The 22,972-nt window shown below is 35.4% G+C and overlaps 2 protein-coding genes across 2 annotated transcripts; both read right to left on the minus strand.

Annotated features, from left to right (window-relative positions):
* Positions 1 to 787: 787 nt before the first annotated feature.
* Positions 788 to 14,957, minus strand: LOC123704586 (bromodomain-containing protein 8-like). Its single transcript, XM_045652974.1, has 18 exons — positions 14,677 to 14,957; positions 14,170 to 14,350; positions 12,111 to 12,303; positions 11,554 to 11,655; positions 10,519 to 10,644; positions 9,799 to 9,994; positions 9,013 to 9,085; positions 7,962 to 8,027; positions 7,494 to 7,637; positions 6,778 to 6,926; positions 5,061 to 5,206; positions 4,487 to 4,635; positions 3,885 to 3,986; positions 3,621 to 3,693; positions 2,801 to 2,900; positions 2,239 to 2,373; positions 1,466 to 1,574; positions 788 to 938 (listed from the first exon to the last, which is right to left on the minus strand). Exons 1-18 carry the CDS (start codon positions 14,859 to 14,861, stop codon positions 828 to 830), a joined length of 2,340 nt encoding a protein of 779 aa, XP_045508930.1. The 5' UTR covers positions 14,862 to 14,957; the 3' UTR covers positions 788 to 827.
* Positions 14,958 to 16,152: 1,195 nt separating this feature from the next.
* LOC123704587 (GRIP and coiled-coil domain-containing protein-like) lies at positions 16,153 to 22,787 on the minus strand. Its single transcript, XM_045652975.1, has 4 exons — positions 22,557 to 22,787; positions 20,629 to 20,810; positions 18,425 to 19,752; positions 16,153 to 17,875 (listed from the first exon to the last, which is right to left on the minus strand). The coding sequence occupies exons 2-4, from the start codon at positions 20,801 to 20,803 to the stop codon at positions 16,241 to 16,243; spliced, it is 3,138 nt and encodes a 1,045-aa protein (XP_045508931.1). The 5' UTR covers positions 20,804 to 20,810; positions 22,557 to 22,787; the 3' UTR covers positions 16,153 to 16,240.
* Between the last annotated feature and the right edge of the window lie 185 nt (positions 22,788 to 22,972).

Genomic DNA, 22,972 nt, shown 5'->3' on the forward strand with positions numbered 1-22,972 from the left:
CGTGCGGGCGCCTCTTGCGCGTGTATATTTACAAATATTAAAATTTTGCTACAAAAACGTTTTCTTTGTACTAGTACAGTCAAGGTAGTAGCAAAGTGGGTAAATATAACAACATTCCATTCATTATTCATTTATTTGTCAACAATCGTGTGAGTTGGTTCAGTTCCGCGGGTTGTGAGCTGTGTCATGCGGACGCCGCTTGCGTGCGGGCAAATATTACTGACTCCTTTAGACTCAATTTTGATCGTTAATGTTTAGCGTATATTTTAATATAGATATACTAAGTGGGTAAATAAAACAACACTGTTCCATGTATTATATATCTTCTATAATATAAAAATGAATCGCAAAATGTGTTGGTAAGCGCATAACTCGAGAACAACTGAACCGATTTCGTTAATTCTTTTTTTATTACATTTCTTGAAGTAAGATGGTTCTTATGGAGAGAAAACGTAAAAATGTACCACGGGCGAAGCCGGGGCGGACCGCTTGTTTATTATACAATTCTATGTACAATACACATATTAGAAGGTTCAATTGCGCGGTTTGTGAGCTGTGTCGTGCGGGCGCCGCTTGCGTGCAGCCTTTTATGTTTCTATATGTTACCGGCCATAAGTATAGATAATAGATATAGCATAGTAAGTGAGAAATAAAGCAACACTTCAATCATTATTTATGTTTTTACTTGTGAACAAAACTATATTGAATATGTCCATGAAATAAACGATATTATATTATTATTATTTGTGTCAGTATCAAAGAACTGGGTAAATAAAACAACATTTCATTCATTATTCATTTATTAATTAACAATCGTGTAAGTTAGTTCAATTCCGCGGTTTGTGAGCTGTGTCGTGCGGGCGCCGCTTGCGTGCGGGCGGTGCGACCAACCCAGCATGAGCCTGCGCAGCTACTAACATACCCAACTGGGATTGTGCCTGTATAATAAAAGATTTGTCAGATTAAGCGCGTTTTTAACACGATGTATTACGCTGTATTGGCTTTAATAACTCAGGCATCGGAATCACAGAAACAATAGAAAATCAATTGTGTCGTAGACCGATCAGGCCGCTGGGAGCTCAATGGGTTAACAAACCTATTTAAGGATCAGGACAAATATTTCAGGACAATTTTCACACACGGCACGATCTGATCCCATACTAAGCTTTCGCTTGTGTTATGGAAACCAGATGGCTGATAAACGTACATATATAATTTAAAATACATACTTATATAGATAATTAACACCCAGACACAGAGCAAACATCTATGTTCATAACACAAATATTTGCCGTGGGTGGGAATCGAACCCATAATCCGACTTGGAAGGCAGCCAACCAAGCCAACCGGTCTGTCTGATCTACATATTTTAAAAACAGAAAAAAAAAATATTTTTTTAGTAACAAATATGTCTATATTTTATGAAATATGACTTGAGTTTGAGTACAGTTTGAGTGTAACTCACCTCCTCGAACATCTCCTTCGCCATAGTGTACACACTGTGCGAAGTACTATTGTATATTAGAGCGTTGGACAACATTAGAAGCACATCGCGTTGAAATTGCGCTGTTGTTCTGAAAAGGAACAATTCAAATTATTAAAGATATGAATTTAAATTTATAAAGAACTAGGATTCCGCCCGCGACTTCGCCCGCGCAGTCAAAGAAAAACCCGCATAGTTCCCGGGATAAAAAGTAGCCCATGTCCTTTCTCGGGTATCAAATATCTCCATACCAAATTTCATGAAAATTGGTTCAGTAGTTTACGCGTGATTGAGTAACAGACATACAGGGTTACTTTCGCATTTATAATATTGGTACCTATGGATAGAATAAATTCGATCACTCAGCGGGACTCGAACCCGCATCCTTTCGCGCCATTCCGGCCACTCGTGACCCGCCAGAGCGATCGAATTTATTCTATTCTTTATAAATTTATATTTATAAAGCATTTGAATGCCATAAAACCAAAAATATCAAAATTCAATAATATATGAAATGTTAAGTCCTACTAATATTATAAATGCGAAAGTTTGTGAGGATGTGCGTGTGTTTGTTACTCTTTCACGCAAATACTACTGAACCGATCACAATGAAATTTAGCACACGTATAGATGGTAACTTTCATTAACACATAGGATAGTTTTTATCCCGGAAATCCCACGGGAACGGGAACTACGCGGGTTTTTCTTTGAAAACGCGGGCGAAGCCGCGGGCGGAAACATAGTACATAATATACCTGATAACCCCCGAGTCAATATTCCGGCGGATCGTGGACAAATCCATCGGCCGTTTAATTAACTGGCTGTAGCCGGGCGCCTCGTCATCGGTGATCGGACGGAGGAATAGAGACGCATACTTATGCGCGCAGAGCCTGGTTACAAACATAGTATATATTGATTTTTATGAAAAAAGACGATATATATTTACTTGTTATCTAAAAAAAACTTAATCGTAAATCTACCATGTAACCTAAAAGATAATTTATTCATTTTAATTTAAAAATTGCAATGCAAATAACACAAAAAAAAAAATATTTTAACCTTTTATTAACAACATAAAATACAAAAAATAGCATTTGTTACGAGTTAAACTTAAAACTACCACCTAAAGGCAACAATTACTGACTTTTTAACAAATCAAAATTGTCAGCACTGAAATTCAGCAATTACTGACCTCCCACAGCAAGTACAAAGTCAATGATAACTGACCGATTTTCACTAAACACAGCTAAGAACACTATTAACTTAACATTTCAAACAAAAAATCAAAATCAGCACTGAAACACAGCATTTACTGACCTGCCATACACAAGCATGACGCTCTTCCTCCACAAGCGATGCTGTCTCTCAGCCTCGCTCGAACTGGGAGATTCCGGAGCACTTTCCGACCCTGAACATGCTGAGAATAATAAATAAATATTTCAGGACAATTTTCACACACGGCACGATCTGGTCCCATACTAAGCTTTCGCTTGTGTTATGGAAACCAGATGGCTGATAAACATACATATATAATTGTAAATAAATACTTATATATAGATAATTAACACACAGACACAGAGCAAACATCTATGTTCATCACACAAATATTTGCCCCGGGTGGGAATCGAACCCACGTCCTCTGTTTTGGAAGGCAGGGCCACTACCAACCAAGCCAATCGGTCAGTCGAAAAAACAACATTATCACTACATAGTATAAAACATAGTCGCTTTCTCTGTCCCTATGTCCCTTTGTATGCTTAAATCTTTAAAACTACGCAACGGATTTTGATGCGGTTTTTTTTAATAGATAGTGATTCAAGAGGAAGGTTTTAGTATATAATGTATTAGGTTTTAGACAAAGCGGGCGAAGCCGCGGGCGGTAAGCTAATAATATAAAGCTAAAAAGTAATATTATAAAGCTGAAGAGTTTGTTTGTATGTTTGATTGTTTGAACGCGCTAATCTCAGGAACTACTGGTCCGATTTGAACAAATTATTTCACTGTTAGATAGCCCATTTATCGAGGAAGGCTATATATCATCACACTTAGACCAACAGGAGTGGAGCAATGCGGGTAAAACCGCGGGGCACAGCTAGTGTAATAATAATATGTACTATGTATTTCAAAATTCACTTACTTCTTGAATCTGATTTTTTCTTTCTCGAATAATCTCTTTTCTTCTTTCCGTCCTTCTCTTCTTCTCTACTTAACTGTAAATATAATATATATATATAAAGAATTTTATTAGACCGCACCATTTTTATATTTTAATTTATATAAATTTTATCAATTTTTTAAAATGATTTTTTGTATGTAATTTTTGTTTATTGTGTTTGTAATGTAATGGTTCCTTGTCCAATATAAGAGAAAAAGAGTTATAAAAGTCAGTAAGAGATCTCACCTCCATAGGCGTGTCGTCATCCGTCTCTGTGTGCGTGTCTTCTTCTTTCTTCTCTTGCGCTAAAGGCTCTTCTTTTATCATATCCTTTAGTGGAATTGAGTCCTGAAAGAGTATGTGTGTTTGTATACTTCGATCTTCAAAATTATGCAACATATTTTGATGGGTTTTTTTAATCGAGAGAGTAATTCAAGAGGAAGGTTTTAGTATATAATTTATTAAGTTCTAGAGATAGGAGGCGAAGCCGCGGGCGGAAAGCTAGTTTATTTAAACTAATTAATTAACTAATTAAAATAATTGTGTATTATAAACAATAATTATTTTAACAAAAAAACTAAAGCTGCCAGACTCAAACTCACGAAAGCTACTTGCTTTATTTATAAAAAAAGAATCATCAAAATCGGTTCACCCAGTCAAAAGTTGTAAGGTAACAAAGCAAAAAAAAAATACAGCCAAAAAATATAGTTTGGTGGTTTTTGTAGTATGTAATGTATCTTTGAATGTTGCCAAAAGTTTCACTTCTGACACGTCATGTGCTCGGCACACGCTCTTTTTTAACATAGTTTATATTATATAATATTTAGGATTATTTTTGTCAAACTCACTTCAGCGTCTTCATCTTTCCTATCTTCCTCCGTTTCTCTTCCCTTCTCTTCTCCGCTCTGTTCTTCCGTCTCTTTCTTCACTTCTTCCATCTCTTGTTTCTCTTCTTTGACTTCTGGCGGTGGAGTTGGTTCTTTGATCGGTTCTGGAACTTTATAAACTTAAATATTAACTTACAAATAAATAAAATTTGTTTGCAAGCTTGGCAAAAACGTAATGGATTACAACGTACGTCTATCTCATTTATTTTCATTCACCTTTTTAAAATAATAAAAAAAAAACTGAACAGATAAATAAAAAACTCACTTTCACTTATCTTAAATTATTCATTCACTAACTTATTAACTCACGCATATAAATACAAATAACTGACAAACTTACTCGTTCACTAACACACTCAACTAACTCATTTAGTCACTCATTAACACACTGACACACTCGCTCGCTAAATTACTGATTAACTTACTCGTTCATGACTAACAGACTACCTAACACACACACTCACTCACTAACTAACTGGAATGAGTTGAGTACTCCCCCTAACTCACTCACTCACTAACTAACTAACTCACTCACCAGCGGCCGGTTCTTCCGGAGGAAGCGGTATATCCTCCGGATGTATCTCCATGACGTCCTCACTTACTACTTCCGGTGGTTCGTCTTCTTTTTGTTGCTGTTGTACTTCCTCAATTATTGGCTCTGGTTGTTGTTGTGTTTGTGATCTGTAATTTATGTTTATTATGTACTAGTGGTCCGCCCCGGCTTCGCCTGGGGGCAACCGGGGATGAAATTTTTATGATACTTTGTCAATTTTAAACCGAATTGGTTGAATATGTACTTTTTGGCTTGACATGCATAAAGCTACTATGACGTAGGCATCCCCTTGGAAATGATTTTGATAAATTGCCCCCCCCCCCTAAGGGGATAAAGTAGGGGATGAAAGTATGAAACGGATGTTATGACGTAGATATCCGCTAAGAAAGGATTTTGATCAATTCTACCCCCAAGGGGATTACACAAAAAATAACTAATCTCATAATTAGTGTTGCCGCTCGATAGTCCACTATCGATAGTCTATCGATTAACTATCGATAGTTGGGGAAAAGCAATAGTATCGATAGCACTATCGATACTATCGATAGTGTCGATACTATCGATAGTATCGATAGTCCTATAAGCGTAAATACTATCGACACATAGCAATACTATCGATAGTGTCGATACTATCGAAGCTCAATATCGAACGAACTATCGATACTATAGATAGTGTCGATACTATCGATAATATCGTCCCATCGATAGTGACCTTTTTCTCGATAGTATTGCTTTATCAATAATATTATAGTGGATGACAGAGAACTAGATGTTTGGTTATAATACTTTTCAAGTTATCTATTGGCGCTTTGTACAATCCATTTTTTTTAGTTCGTTAATTCGTAATCCAATAAGCCACGTACATTTGTGCATAGTTAGTGTCTTCTAATTTAAATTGACCCATTATACCAAGAAATCGTGAACAATACTATTGCACAATTTACTACTATCGATAGCTCAAAACTATCGATAGTATCAGTACTATCGATAGTATCGATTGTAGTTGCAATATTCAGTAGCAATAGTATCGATACTATCGACAGTATCGATAGTATAGCAACTATTGGCAATCAATACTATCGATTTTATCGATACTATTGCAGTTCATCAATAGTATTCCATGATTAACGCTATCGATAGTATCGATAGTATCGATAATATCGATACTATCGATAGTGCTATCGATATTCTGACTTATTTTCAAGGTCAACTATCGATAGTCAAACTATCGATAGTTCGGCAACACTACTCATAATAATACTTCTGAACGCGAGCGAAGCCGCGGGCAAAAGCTAGCTAGTTATATGCCTGTGAGAGATAGCTTATAAGTGATAAAGTTGTATTTGTTGTGATGATTTTTTGAAGTGAAACTTCTTTATTGGGGTTGGAAAAAAATTTAGTGTAACATTTTTTCGTTACGCGTGACATTTTTCCGTTACGCGCCATCTTTTTCTTATCCCTACCACGCGTGATTCGACGTATTTCTGTAAAGTTGCATATAGTCAATATTTTTTTAAAAAATAAGGTCATAAAGAAGTTTCACTTCTTACGTGTGTACACTAGTACACGCATACATTTTTTTTGTGTGTTTTTCCCTGAGTTAAATTCTTTCTCAAACTATTGTTTTGCATTTATTGTAATAAAAAACCATGTAATATCAATTTTTTAAATAGTTAATAACTAAAGAGATCAAACTCACTCTTCCACAATCTCCTCTTTGACAGGCTGCTCTTCTTCGACTACCGGTATCTCTTTCTCTATCTCCTTCTCTTTCTCTTCTTGAACAACTTCTACCGTCTCTTCTTGGGGTGGAGTCTCCGGTTCCTTTGGTTGTATTTCTTCTTTAACCTGAAATTTGTATTACGGTTGGTTTTCTTGTGCATGTGCCAAAAAGTGCTGGACCAATTTCGATTAAACTTTTTCTCTTTGGATACCAAAATGGTTCATATTTGCATTTAACAATCTGCCAAGATAAATAATACATATTTCAATAAATAATAAACTATCTGTTTCTCCCGGCTTCGATTACTCAATCGACGAGACGGAATAAAAAATTAAAAATGTCAGTTAGTAAAAAAATCTAAACTTTCAAATAGTAAAATTATTTTTAAAATTTATTGAAAAGTATTTTTTGAAATAAAACAAGTGATAACTGCGTTAAAAAAAAACCGACTTCAAACTTGCACTTGCAAAAATGCCCATAAAATAAAAACTACTGGGCCTATCCGAATAAAATTTTTATGGGACCAATTCGACACCATCCCGCATCGAACAAAAAAAGAATCACGTAAATCGGTTCGGAAACCTCGGAGTAATCGGTGTACATACATAAAAAAAACATACCGGCCGAATTGATAACCTCCTCCTTTTTTTGAAGTCGGTTAAAAAACCTCATCTACAATAAATTTAACTTACCTTCACTACTTCAGGCTGTATAACCTTAATTTCCGTCGTCGGAAACTTAACTTCCGGGAACGACACCCTCACTTCCGGTTCCTGCGGCGGGGTGGGGGGTTTTTCTGGCACTTCCGGTGGCAATTCTATTGGCACTTCCTCTGTCTAAGTAAGAAAAATAACATAAGTATAATTTATAAAGAACTAGCTTTTCGCCCGCGGCTTCACCCGCGTTTTTAAAGAAAAACCCGCATAGTTCCCGTCCCCGTGGGATTTCCGGGATAAAACCTATCCTATGTGTTAATCCAAGTTACCCTCTATATGTGTGCTAAATTTCATTGTAATCGGTTCAGTAGTATTTGCGTGAAAGAGTAACAAACACACACACACACACACACATCCTCACAAACTTTCGCATTTATAATATTAGTAGGATGTAGCATATATTAATAAAGGTTTAAAACAGAAAATACTAATCATGATAATTACCATTTCTACATCAGTTGTTTCAACGATAGCCGGTTCGACGATTTGCTCGGTCTCCTCGGTTTCCATCTAAAAAATAAATAAATAAATAATAAGTTAAAAAAAAGAATATCTATAAATCTTCTGTTTTAATCCGAACGGAAATACATCCACTGTCAATAAGACATCCTAAGGCGGCCACTGAAAATCAGTGATGACACTGAGTGGTTGGCCTAATTATGGCATACGTATATTTTTAAGCTCCTTTTTTTTTAAACTAAATTGTATCTTTTTTCGCATATGACCATAATAAACTTATAAATTTATAAGTTTATAAAGAATAGAAAAAATTCGATCACGAGGCGGGACTCGAACCCGCATCCTTCGCGCCATTCCGGGGCGGATGCCTAACCATCAATCTTTCTATTTTTTCTATTCTTTATAAATTTATATTTATAAAGCATTTGAATGCCATAAAAACCAAAAAATATAAATTCAACATAATAAACTTATTTTCATTTCATTTCATTTTCATAAAGAATTTCTCTATTGTAAATTACAATATTATAAGTACTTAGGTATTTATTTTTTCGCATTATTAGTTAGTACACACACTTATAAATTGCATTTAATTTCTAAATCTAATTGTACCCATATTCATGAATAAAAATATTTGAATTTGCGGGAATTTGCGGGCAGCGGGCAACAGGAGGAAATAGGGATAGTTGGAGAAGGCCTATACCCGAAAGGGGCCAGGACATTTAACCGAATTGCATTATTAATATTTTCATGTACTATGTATCTTTTGTTGTAAATTATATCTAAATGTCATGGACTCATGGAATATAAAGGGCTATCTTTCTTAATATAATATATAAATCTCGTGTCACAATGTTTGTCCTCAATGGACTCCTAAACCACTTAACCGATTATAATAAAATTCGCACACCATGTGCAGTTTGATCCAACTTGAGAGATAGGATAGTTTAAACATGTAGGTACCACGGGCGAAGCCGGGGCGGACCACTAGTATTAATAAATAAATAAAATTTCTAAAAATACACATAAAACTTACCTTAATTTCCTCCTGTATAGGCGGTGGTGGTTCGTCTGTCTGTTCGTCCTCTTTTTTATATTGTTTTTCAACCCTGGAAAATGGTCAATTGTATAAATTATTTTATTATTAGAAATAACACGCGAGGCCGGGTTAAATATTAGTTTGAAATGTAATAAGAATGTACTGCGATTCTAAACAGCTACCTAATTGATGTAGGTAGTTGATAATAAATCGCAGCGAGTCAACGACTATTAGCAAAGTGAGGGTAGTTGGGTCGAACGTCGTATAAACAACGTCCGAGCCCCCCCCCCCCTCCCACCGGGCACGATTCGTACGAATGCGCCACGATTCAAAGGAACGCGGCAATAAAATAAATATTTCTCGTTTTATTTTTAAAAAATTATTATGGCCATTTTACTCATTACATAAAGTACTTTCGATATCAGTTTAAAGTTTTTTGTTATCTGTAATAACTAGTTACGGAATAATCGCCTGTACACACTTAACGATTACACCCTGTATATGCATGATTATCAGCAACAATAATCTATACATCTATACAGTCAATTCTGTACATTGAAAATATTGAAAAAATAAATAGCAGTGGGTGTTACTGGATCGATACCAAACCCAAATATGTGATTAAAAAAAATATGGTATAATTATACATTATTAGCCTGGGCGTAAAATAGGATACTTTTTATCCTGGAAAAATACGTAGAAAAAAAATAAATCTTAATTTTTCCGCGCGGTCGGAGTCGCGGGCGGAAGCTAGTGTTAAATAAAAATACACAATAAACTAACCTCTGCGTCCCCTTATGCATAGCAGCGACGGGCGGTATATTAATATCTATATCTCTGAATGCATACACATCCTCCGCTTTGATCTCTATATCGTCAATATCCACTGAGGGGGTGGGGAGGGGGGTAGGCAGGGGGAGGGGAGGGGGGAGAGAGGGGAGGGATGGGGATGGGGGCAGGGAGGGGGAGCTGGTGCTAGCTGGAACAAAATAATCCATATTAATATTATAAATGCGAAATGGCGCCGTTTCATTAGTCGTTAACTCGTTCGGTATACAGCATACGGGGAGTCCCCGCAGGCGAGATAACAACCAATGAAAACAAGTTCCCCGCATGCTTAATACCGACCGTGACATCGACCAATGAAATTCATCGGTCAATATACAGCTTGCGGGTCTTAAGTCAAATACTTTTTCATTATTCAATTTCATTCGTGAGTGCTTGTTGGATTATAAAGACGCTGCACAAAATGGCTGATCGCTTTACGGATTCGCAAATGTTGAATCTCGTGGAAATCTATCGAGATTATGATTGTTTATGGAATGTGACTAATACGTTGTATATATTGTATTGTGGTTCTCCCTACACCCCGCATGCGGGCCCTATCGACTAATGAAAACGGTTCCCCGAATGCTGGCCCTGTGGCACGCGTTCCAGAAATCTCTCGCACCCCGCATGCGGACCCTATCGACTAAACTTTTACCACCACTTTGACCAACTCACCTTTCAACTGATGTTCGATTTGCACCAACTGACTCTTTATATGTTCTATAGCGGCGTGTTTATTTTCATGTGGTTGTTCCAAAAGAAGGGATAGTGTGGGTGCTCCTGCACTTGGTGATATGGCGTCTGAAATTACGAAAAATACATAAATAAATAAATAAATAAATAAATATTTCAGGACAATTTTCACACACGGCACGATCTGATCCCATACTAAGCTTTCGCTTGTGTTATGGAAACCAGATGGCTGATAAACATACATATGTATATAACTTTAAATAAATACTTATATAGATAAAAACACCCAGACACAGAGCAAACATCTATGTTCATCACACAAATATTTGCCCCGGGTGGGGATCGAACCCACGTTCTTCTGGCTTGGAAGGCAGGGCCACTACCAACCAAGCCAACCGGCCAGTCAAACTCATGTTAACAATATGTTATCACTACATAGTATAAAACAAAGTCGCTTTCTCTGTCCCTATGTCCCTTTGTATGCTTATTAAATCTTGAAAACTACGCAACGGATTTTGATGCGTTTTTTTTTAATAGATAGAGTGATTCAAGAGGAAGGTTTTAGTATATAATTTATTAGGTTTTAGACAAAGCGGGCGAAGCCGCGGGCGGTAAGCTAGTATTACAATATAAAGAACTAAAACAAAAGTGAAGTTAAAGTATCCAATTAAAAAAAATATCGATAAAACATATCTTAACAAATTATATATGTACCTTACTGGAGAACCAGTTAATCTAGACAAAAAAAACCATCAAAATCTGTTCTGTAATTTTAAAGATCAAAGCACATGTATGTAGTGATTCAAATCAAACTCAAACTCAAACATTTATTTATTCAATTAGACTTCTTCTAGAAGCACTTTCGAATCGTCATTACATATTTTTAACATTTACCACCGATTCGGAAAGCAGTATCTATGGAGAAGAACCGACAAGAGACTCTATAGTTCAAATCAATTCAATTATCAAATCAAATCAAATCAAATATCAAATATCAAATCAAATCAATTCACTCACCAACCACATTAGCGGGATGTGTTATGTGCTGCGGTGTCGTGACCACAGGGGTTGATTTTAACAACGACGATAGTAGCGGCGAAGAGGGTGTCGACGATGTTGCTGCAATGCATCAATATATAAAAATGATTATAATTTTGAAGTGAATCTTCTGTAGACGCGTTTTTTTTTATTTCTTACATGATGTAATTTACATTAATGATGCAATCACAAACTCATTCAAGTGAGTAAAATGGTGAGTAAAAAAAAAAGTTTTATCAGCGTATAATATTGTGTACCAAATATTGATATTTGAAAAAAATCATTAATTTATTTATTCAAATGTGAATTTAATTCTATAAAAAAATAGTAGTATTAGTATCAGTGAATTAACGTAAATATTACTAAGTTTTCATTTTAAGTATATACATGTACATACTCACAAAATTAATTGCTGTTTGTATGTAAACACAATATACATTGGCAACACACTTGTGTCTTGCCAATGTACATAAATTGTATATATGTGCGCGTTAGTTTGTAATTCCTGATATTTACACGTACAAACACACACTCACCCACTGCAGTAGGCTGAGCGTTCGGGCGCCACGTGCGCTCAGCTCTTGCCCTTTTATCTTCCCTCTCTTTCAGCCACGCGGCGCGGCGGGCGCTCTCCTTCTCCCTCGCACGCTTAGCCGCTTCTATACCAGACCACAGCTCGTGGAGACGCTCTTCGGGCGTGTTCGTGTTGCGCACTTCTGTTATCTCGTTCTAGATTTGAATTCAAATTCAAATTATAAAATTTCATTTTCAAATTCAAATAAAAAACAAATTCAAACACTGAACGAGATATTTATGGAAATCGAAACAATGTATGGAAATCAAATTTGTAATTGGATTTGAATTCAAATTCAAATACTGAACGAGGTATTTATGGGAGTCGATTTGCATTTTAATTCAAATCCAAATTTAAATTAAATCTGTATTGCTTGATCAAATCGCTTTCCTTCTCCCTTGTTTAGCCGCTTCTATACTCGACCAGGACTCGTGGAGACGCTCTTCGGGCGTGTTCGTATTGCGCACTTCTGGATTTGAATTCAAATTCAAATTTCTAAATAACCGTCAATTTTGATTCCACAAATAGTGAAGTGCTTGAATTTATTATGAATTTGATTAAAATTTCACACATCCTAAGTTTAGTGTATGAATATATTTTGTATATGTATGGATTTGAATTCAAAATCAAATTCAACTACAATTTTCAATTTCAGAAGAATCTTATCAAGTGTTTGGATTAATTATTTTCTTACCCTGATTCAAAACTAGCCTACATTTTCATTCGCCCATGCGCACATACATTTATCAACACACTAGCTGCGCCCCGCGGTTTCACCCGCGTGGCTCCGCTCCTGTTGGTCCTAGCCTACATTTTCATTCGCCCATGCTCACATATATTTATCAACACACTACTTGGTATTAGCGTGATGATATATAGCCTATATTACTCGTGGATAATGTAGTTTTCAAATGGTGAAAGAATTTTTAAAATCGGTCCAGTTGTTTATGAACCTATTCATTACAAACAAACAAACAAAGTTTTCCTCTTTATAATATTAGTGTAGATAGCCTGTGGAGGAAGGAAGGTGGAATTCCTCCATCGAAAAAGGGAGGATCCTCGACCAGTCTACTCGACTGGCCGGCCGTGAAGGCCCCGATGGATGATGTCGGAAAGTTGTATATATAGCTCTGTAGCGAAACATTTCGCTTGCGCGATTCAGAGCGAGGTGTCGCTACAGGACTCCCCTCCGAGACCGAAGGTCGTAGTACGAATTGCCTTGCCAGTGCCAGGTATGTTCCAGTGAGTCGGAACAGGAAGCCGCTAGTTCACGGTGAGTCGGAACTGAGTGCGGTGATGCTGCGTGTAATGCTCCAGTGAGTCGGAGTGTGCAGTGAGGATGGCTGTGGAGCTGACCAAGCATGCGCGATCGCACATGGTAGTGGACAGTACTCCATTTGAAGCCGAGTGCGCTGGCTGGCGGGCGGTAATCGTAGGCGGGGGAAGGGATAGGTGAGCATGGACATCATGAATGGACAGAAGGAGTTGTGAACTGTCAGGGGTCACCACTGTGGAGGAAGGAAGGTGGAATTCCTCCATCGAAAAAGGGAGGATCCTCGACCAGTCTACTCGACTGGCCGGCCGTGAAGGCCCCGATGGATGATGTCGGAAAGTTGTATATATAGCTCTGTAGCGAAACATTTCGCTTGCGCGATTCAGAGCGAGGTGTCGCTACAAGCCTTCCTCAATAAATGGGTTATCTAATACCAAAAGATTTTTTTTATCGCACCAGTAGTTCCTGAGGTTGGTGCGTTCAAACAAACAAACAAATAGTATCACTACATAGTATAAAACAAAGTCGCTTTCTCTGTCCCTATGTATGCTTAAATCTTTAAAACTACGCAATGGATTTTGATGCGTTTTTTTTTTATAGATAGAGTGATTCAAGAGGAAGGTTTTAGTATATAATTTATTATGTTTTAGACAAAGCGGGCGAAGCCGCGGGCGGAAAGCTAGTAGATAATAAAACACACTTTAAATTCAAATCAAATTTTTCACTCAAATTCAAATTTGAATCTCACCTTCAACTGCTCATACTGCTGGTTCATCTCCGCTATATTATTCTGTATCTCCTGTATTCGTTGCTCTGTAAGACGTTTGAGTATGCTCTCTTGTGGCGTCTCCACGCCGCCCTCCGAGTTGCGTTTCTTGCGCTTCGGCGTTTCCACGTGTTCCAGTAGAGCGCCATATTGCGCTGCGCAACTGGGAAAACAAATCAAATGTTGGGATAAATAATTCAAGTATTCGATCAATAGCAAGATTAATTATTAGATAGGTATGTAACATATTTCATAAAGTCCAAACTTTATGAAATATGTTACACGGTAAGATTATGGTATGATATTAGATCTAATGGTAAAGCATTTTAAATTTGGTTAGTAGTTCTTGAGTAAAATCATAACAATTAACAACCAAACGGTGATGTTATTCTAAACACTACATAACCGATTTTGAAAATTTCTTTCACCAGTAGAAAACTTATTATGATTTTATCGGTCTAGTGTAACGTAGGGCCAGTCTATACACACCTTTTTTGCGAATACCAATCGGCAGGTCTATTAGGTTCTCCTATGGTCTTCAAAGCTCGTGAAACAGACATCCAATTTTGGTCGCCGCTTCTGACGACCGCGGACGCGAGACATAGCTGCTCCCGAACGTTCCATGTGTCGAGTGGCACCCGTTTTAGTTGCAAACGCTCTTGTATCGAACTCATTTCACATTTATATGTTTTTACAGCGTTTTTTTTTTATAAACAAAAACAATAACGCAACACTCGCGTCTCACAACCGCTTACTGACATAAGACAATTATATCTGACATAAGATCTGACACCACTCTGACACCGTTTTCTTTCAATTTTCTTTTTTTGTAAACGTCAATGTCATTTGGGTTATTGGAATCGGGAAAACCATAGACAAAAAGAAGCAGAACAAGAGCAGAACTATGAAAAACTTTGGAAGAACTATTAAATACGTCGCTTTTTATTGGGAAAATAAATATTCTATCAGTTCAGTAGTTCCAGAAACCTCCACATTACGCACTAGAAATGTTTATTTATTAGACTATCTTTAACCACACTTATACAATCGAATTGTTTAAATGCGGTGAATAACATGTTTTTTATTTTGGCTTAGCACGCACTGCGGTTAAACGCGAGCAGCACAGGAATAGCTGAAAACGCAAAACCGCATACGAACACGCATTGCGGCTCGCGTTTTGCTTAATTTTATGTCAGTACCATCATGGATTTCTGGCGAGTAGCATGTGTTGTGGCTTTGATTTTGAAATATAAGAAGCAAAAGTCGTAAACAACGCCGCCGCCATAAGTACTGGGTACATCCGCTAACAGATCAAAGACATTTAAAAGGATACTTTTGCAAAATGTACAATGATGTGCGAGAGCATCCCGATACATTTTTTAATTACTACTGAATGTCTATTAGTACCTTTGATAAATTATTACAAGCCGTAGCAAGCAATATAAAACCGAATGCGGTTAAACGCTGTGCGTGCGCTACCATACTATTACTATAGGACACAAAAAAACGCGCGTTTGCAAACCGCGATCAAAATGTAGCAAGTTACGTTTTTAAAATCAGTCACTGAAAAACGTCACTAATGTGTGCGCTTGTGTAGAAAACTATGTGTTACATTTTTTTGCGGTTTCAGACCTACGATAAAACGCGTACGTTTAACCGCAGTGCGTGCTAAGCCTTTATTATGATTTAATTAATCATTGGAGACAAGTTGAAATGAGTAGCTTTCCGCCCGAAGTTCGCTCACGTGAAATATCAATGTAATGGCCACAAAAACAATAAATAAGGCTATAATTAAAAAAAAAAAGTGTGTGAACTTCGTTGAATGAAGGAATAAGCGACAATTTTTTAACCAACTTGCAAAAAAGGAGGAAATTCAATAGGTATTTTATTTTACTTGATTAATTAATAGGATATTTCGGACTAGATATTAATAGTAAAAAAACTCGATATTCAATAAAAAACATGTTGAACTTTCCCAAAAATCGATTTAATTTTAACTTACAAGTACTTACAGATACAATAATTGACACACATTTATTTAAAAAAAAATCAATTATATTTCCTCCAACAATTGTAACAATTCCGTAAACGCTTCATAAATCATATCTGGTCGCGTCATCTTACTGCGAAGCTCCTGCCATTGTTCAACCAATATACTGAATTTTTGATGATTATTCCCATGTTTAGCGCCACGAATGTGCGTAGTTATATTGTATTCCGTATTCGGCACTTTTTTTTCGCATATAGCACATAACAATTCATTAGGATTGCCTGTATCTTTCAAAAACGGTATCTCCTCCACTTTTATAGATTGACCTGCCGTGTTAGGGTCTTCAATAGCATTATAAGACAATAATTCATTCTGAATTCTATCGAAAATTTCGTCTAAGGCTTGTATTTTAGTGTCTATAGTTTCCATTGCCTCTATACTTTCTGGTGTTTTTACAAAGCCAGAATTATTGTTTTTTGCGTTTTTATCGTTCATTTTATCACGCAACAAAACTGATTTATATGTGTCTAAATGGGTCTTATCATTTTGGTTTATTATAGTTTGTGTTCTTGCAGTTTCACCCTTAATTTCAACATTACTCCTATGTTTTGCCCCCTTTATATGTTCATCGATATTTTTCGGATTATTTCCTACTTTGACGTTGCACTGTTGGCAGTAATATGGATTTTTATCATTAGACAGACTTATTTTTTTAGATTCCAACATCTTTAGATGTGATCTACCGTTGTTATGCTCACGAACATTGTGCAAACGGTTTGGTATTTTAACTTTACAAATCAGGCAATAATAGTATGATACTGGTTTTTCTTCAGTATCATTTTTATTGTATTTTTCAATTCCTGTACGTGTTTCTATATTGTTTGCCTTATTTGGCCGAGTGTTTGTAGGCATCAAATCAGTATCTTTAGATACTAATTTGGCTTTAGTTTTATGAGATTCATCATTCTCATGTTCTTTGATATTAAATTGAGACTTTGGTAGGTATATTTCGCAGATATCACAATAATACGGCATTTCTTTGTCCTCCTGATCGTTCAATTCATTTTCATTTTTCATTTTGATGTGTTTCTTCGTGTAAATATGCAGTAGTTCGTTCTTTTCCTGTATATACTCCATGCACACCCTACAGTGGAGTTGACCGTAAAACTTTTCAATCCAATTCTCGTATAATAACTTGTTATAGGCATTTTTATGGCTTAGTTTGTTAACATGGTACGTTATAGACGTCCGCTCATTGTGTATAAGCTCTTGACAGACTTTGCACAACAGATTTACGTCCATATCTTTCATCATATAGTGAACGTTGGATATTTTATTCATTTTATGTCTTGAACTGTTCAAGTGTAGTTTAATATCGTTGACGTGAATATCTGTTTTGCAAATATCACAGTAATATTTGTTGTCTTCTTGTAGACTTATTCTTTCTGAACTTATTTTTATGTTATCTATGACATTTTCATCGTCATCGACTTCAGATATTTCCGTTGCTGGCGAATCTAATTCATCATAAAATATCACGTCCCATGGTTCATCTTTTATTTCTATTTCAGTATTTGTATTGCCTTTTTTAATTAGAGCCTTTTCCAAGTGTCTCTCGTGATATTTCGTGTTAATGTGTCTGTTTAGATCATCGCTAATGTCATTGCATAGAACGCAATGGTAAATATTTTCACCAAGCTGAAATGAAATATTGTTGTATAAATAAGTGAAATGAATCTTCCTATCTTTTGAATACTTGGGGCGTGATCTACAATAAATGCCGAAGCCAAAAATAAAGTTTTTAGAATTTTTCTATGTATGTCTGTATATCCGGGCTAAACTCAGAAAGTACTGTATATATGTATTTACTTCAAATTTGGTATAGAGATAGCTCGAGATTTGAGAAAGGACAAAGGATAGGTTTTATCCCAGAAATGCGGGAAAACTATGCGGGTTTTTGTTTAACTGCGCAGGCGAAGCCATTGGCAGAAAGATAGTATTACTGTGCATTTACATCAAACGAACATAGAGCTAGAGCATTCTTTCCTGATCTTTTAGTGTAAACGAAAACTCGTATTCAGTGTTGTTCAGTATTAGAACATTGCATAGAATCTTTTCGAACGCACTAAGAACAACGAAAGAATGCTCTACGCCTGTTTACACTAAAATAATTTGACATAACAGGGTTAGAGTGAGCATTCGCTCGTTTGTAAATGCACCGTTAGTAATATTAGATGTTGAACTCACATTTCTTATACAGTGTTCGTTTTCTAAAGGAGCGTTTAAATCGTGCATATGTTTTTTTTTTATATGTTCCAATTGTTTTACAGGAACAAATGTTTCTGTGCAAATTTCACAGTAAATATTATCATCTGATTCAACTCCGACACAGAAATAATTATCGCTGCATACACAGACTTTAGCACCGTCAGTACACTGAATTTCCATGTAATTCTCACTTATAATTTTAATTTTATGCGCATTAAGATCTTTTAATGCATTGTTATGGCTCTCGAAAAGATCTTTAGCAATTGTATTGCCGATTTTGAAACTATTAGAACTAGTATTCAAGTCTGGAAGTTGTTGTGTGTTAGTAATTTTATTTGTGTCTCTGTTTCGGCTATGCTTTTCGTCTTTTATTTTTAAATCTTTTGTTTCACTTGATTGTAAATTGTTTCGTTCTGTGTCATCTGTTTTTAATTCATCTTTATTTTTTTGTGTTTCTTCTTTATTTATTAGAGTTAATTCTTCATTTGTTTCATCACTATCATTTTCTTCATTTATTTCCTGTACTTTTGATATTGCCTTACTTCGATTTCCTGGTTTGTTCGCATCAATCATATTCTCCTTTGAATCTTGAATTTTATTATCTTTCAATTGAGAATATTTATTTTCATCGTATTTTAAATTATCAATTGGTTTTACCATATGCATCTTTGCTTCATTTGGAACATTGTTCGATTCTGTTTTATTCCAAATGTTATCTGATTTGGCCTGTTGTTTTAAATTACTAGACTGTTTACGATTTATCCCTTTCATCACAATTTCATCAATTGTATGGAGTTCTTTTCGAATAGAATCAAGTATTTGCTTTTTATTAGTAGTTATATTATTTGATTCATTATCTGTAACGTCATTTGGAACAAGCAACGATAAATCAGTATTATTTGATGTATCTAACTTGACGGTAGTGTTGGAATCATCCTGAACATTTAAATCTTCTGCACTATCTAAATTATCTTTATCGTTGTCATCGTTATAATGTGTATACAACGAGAGGAAATTGTTGAGAAGTTTATCAGCGATGAGAGAGTTCTTATGTGACTGCTGACGAGTGTGATAATCTTTGTCACTTATTTTAACCACAGCCACACATGTTGAACAGAAATAAACATTAGGTATGTAGTCTGGTGTGCTTTCGTCAACATCATTCATATGATTTCTCATACGTTTAAGAGCTGTGTTCGCAATTGTTTTGAACATAAGATGCTTTTTACTCTGACAGTGCTCTTTTATAAATAATTTAGGCACATCAATGTTACATATGTGACATGTCTTCATTTCAAAATGGAAGTCTGAAAAATATAGTTAAAATAAACTTATACTATAATAAGATGAAATTATTGTATTGTCACTGATCTATACTAATAAAAGCTAAAGAGTTTGTTTGTTTGAACGCACTAATCACGGGAACTACTGGTCCGATTTGAAAAAAATTCTTTCGGTGTTAGATAGCCCATTTATCGAGGAAGGCTATAGGCACGCAGCTAGTGCTTAAATGTACGAAGGGTACAAAGTATGAATAGAAATATCCCACTTAAAGTGGGTTTAAATCTCGATTTATTTTAAAGGAATTGGTTACATACAAACAGCGCATTCAAACAAAGTATAACAAACTCTTCAGCTTTATAACAATACTATACTGAATGACTATACTACTAACTACGATAGTAGCCTACCAAACAAACCTACCATATAATATAATATAATATACATGTCTTCAAAAGTATGATCAAAGGCTAATAATAATGAACTATAGTAGTTAGTAGTAGTATACTAGGTAGGTATACTACTAACTACTATAGTAGTATAGTCATAATCTATATGAATACTTGGTTCAAATGTATACTCATTTTACTGTGTTAACAGCGTTATTGCCATAAGTATCAACGAGATGTATCATCATATTATGTATCACTACATAGTATAAAACAAACGCTTTCTCTGTCCCTATGTCCCTTTGTATGCTTAAATATTTAAAACTACGCAACGGATTTTGATGCGGTTTTTTTTAAATAGATAGAGTGATTCAAGAGGAAGGTTTTAGTATATAATTTATAAGGTTTTAGACAAAGCGGGCGAAGCCGCGGGCGGCAAACTAGTTATTATATATAGTATTATTTTCTGTATGCTTGATTCTTGAATAAATATTTTTTTTTTACTTAACTTACCATTGTTATTTGGATCCAACGTATTTTTAACTTCAAATTCAAAGAACTCATCACATGTATCCCAACTGCTCATATAAACAGGAACTGTTCTGGAATAATTCCTTTTAAACGTCAACGGTAAATAATTATCTATTGGAAACATTTTGGTTTGTGCTATAAATACACTTGAGTCCATTTTGTACCTGTAAACAAGAATAATTATCAAAAAAAAGTGCCAACATTAGGTAACAAAATAAAGTATGTATGCTGAATGTATGTGACGTGTCAGAAGTGAAACTTTGGCAAGATTTAAAACGATACCGAAATCGTTGCCTTACTCCATGATGTGACGGTGTTGCTATGACGCGACTTTAAAATTAGGTTTCTACATGACTTCATGTCCTGATGAGAATTAATGTCTTTAAACCTTAAATTTCACTCTCAACATTTTTATTTTTTTTATTTTATTTTATTCATAAAAGGTACCTTACAGCTGTTGATAAGATAAATTATACTAATTACATATAAAAACGCCAATTACAAGGCACACCGATAATAGTAAAATTGTGTGACAAAAAACGGCAAATTACAAAGGTACAATAATTGTTTTCTTTTACTTTAACAAACTTAACTTAACTTTAACAAAAAATTCTTGATGAAACACAAAACATAAATGAATTAAATGTGACTTCTCGTGAACAAGCAATATCAACAATATAACATTAAAGCTGAGAAAAACAGAAATGAAATTGAGCCTGTTAAGGTAGGTGACAATGTGAGAGAATGAGTGACAACATGCGTCAATTCACCATTGAATTTTGTCTACGTATTCTTTAAAAACATCTCATTTATTAAGCACTAACAAACTGGGCGAACTCCGTTTCGCTACCAGAGACACCTTTTCTTTGCTATAAACCTCACGGAGCCCGTGACCTTTCCAACTAATGCAAAACCGTGGAAATCGGTTTGTGTGTTCTGGAGTTATAGGGTCAGGAAGGAAAACCCGACTTATTTTTATATAAGTAGTAGATTATTATTATGATAGTAAAGAATAAAGATATCTTAATTTTTAGATATTTATTATTTATAGATTTTAATGGACTAGCTTTTATAGAAAAAAAAAAAGTTCTGAGGTTTTTTTAGACAGTTGAAAATGGTAAAATGTATGTAAGAATTGCAAAATTTAACATGAGGGTGGGTGAATTTAAATTTTTAAAGATCCCGAATTTAATTTAGGCTGTTTATTAGTTTATTACACAGTGTAGTTTAAATAAACATGCTAGACTTTAAACTAGATGACTTATTTTGGTGCTTGGCAGTAACATATTACCTTAGTACAAGCTTTGTAGCTATATAATGCTATGCAAAACTCAGGAATGGCTGAACCGATTTCGTTAATTCTTTTTTTTTTATAATATTCCTTGAAGCACAAGGATGATTCTTATGGAGAGAAATCGTAAACATGTACCACGGGCAAAGCCGGGGCGGACCGTTCTCGTTAGTGTAACCAATACCGACTCAACATGATCAACAGGTTGCATTCACAATATTTGTTATCTTGGTATTTGATCTATTTATCTGTTTGCTTTACGAATTACGCTGATAATATAATATTATTTAGCTACAGTATCTGACCAGATCATTTAGCAAATGTCCTACTAATATTATAAATGCGAAACTTTGTGAGGATGTCTGTGTGTTTGTTACTCTTTCACGCAAAAGCTACAGAACCGATTACAATGAGATTAAGCACACATATAGAGGGTAACTTGGATTAACACATAGGATAGGTTTTATCCCAGAAATCCCACGGAAACGGGGACTATGCGGGTTTTTCTTAGAAAACGCGGGCGAAGCCGCGGGCGGAAAGCTAGCTCTATATATATTCGCATACATATAGCATTTATTTAGATTTTGCTGCATTTTAGAGATAATTTTATATTACTTACCCACTTCGCAGGGATATTTAATATTCAGTTTTTAAATCATCGTAATATTTTGAAATAAACTCATCACAATGCAATGTCACTCGCTAAGAACACTGGCTTGCGATAACAAGTAATAACGATTCCTTACATTAAAAAAGTAAAAAACTATTCGAACAATGTGAGATTTAACAAAGAACAAAGACTGATCACTGAATTCTGAAAGACTGTAGTGATCACAGAACACTGGTACTCCTAGCGAAGCGGACCAAAGAGCGGACTGCGGAGTACTAGTGTTCAAGTCATAGAGGAAGGATGTATAACGTTCAAGTGTTCATTGTTCAACGTATTTTTTAATACAAAATTCCACCGTATTGACACATCTGTGTTGCAACATTCTTCAAAAATTTTCTCCATTTTTTTCATAGCCTATATGCATT

This window comes from Colias croceus, chromosome 30, assembly GCF_905220415.1.
Source record: "Colias croceus chromosome 30, ilColCroc2.1".
Classification (NCBI taxonomy): Eukaryota; Metazoa; Arthropoda; class Insecta; order Lepidoptera; family Pieridae; genus Colias; species Colias croceus.

Excerpts from the sequence above, each read along its gene's own strand:
- LOC123704586 (XM_045652974.1), bottom strand. The coding sequence starts at position 14,861 with ATGAGTTCGATACAAGAGCGTTTGCAACTAAAACGGGTGCCACTCGAC. Across the intron at positions 9,995-10,518 it reads AATCGAACATCAGTTGAAAG|CTAGCACCAGCTCCCCCTCC; the intron begins GTGAGTTGGTCA and ends ATTTTGTTCCAG. Across the intron at positions 939-1,465 it reads CGAAGGAGATGTTCGAGGAG|GCACAATCCCAGTTGGGTAT; the intron begins GTGAGTTACACT and ends TTTATTATACAG.
- LOC123704587 (XM_045652975.1), bottom strand. The coding sequence starts at position 20,803 with ATGGACTCAAGTGTATTTATAGCACAAACCAAAATGTTTCCAATAGAT. Across the intron at positions 19,753-20,628 it reads GTTGGATCCAAATAACAATG|ACTTCCATTTTGAAATGAAG; the intron begins GTAAGTTAAGTA and ends TATATTTTTCAG. Across the intron at positions 17,876-18,424 it reads ACGAACACTGTATAAGAAAT|CTTGGTGAAAATATTTACCA; the intron begins GTGAGTTCAACA and ends ATTTCATTTCAG.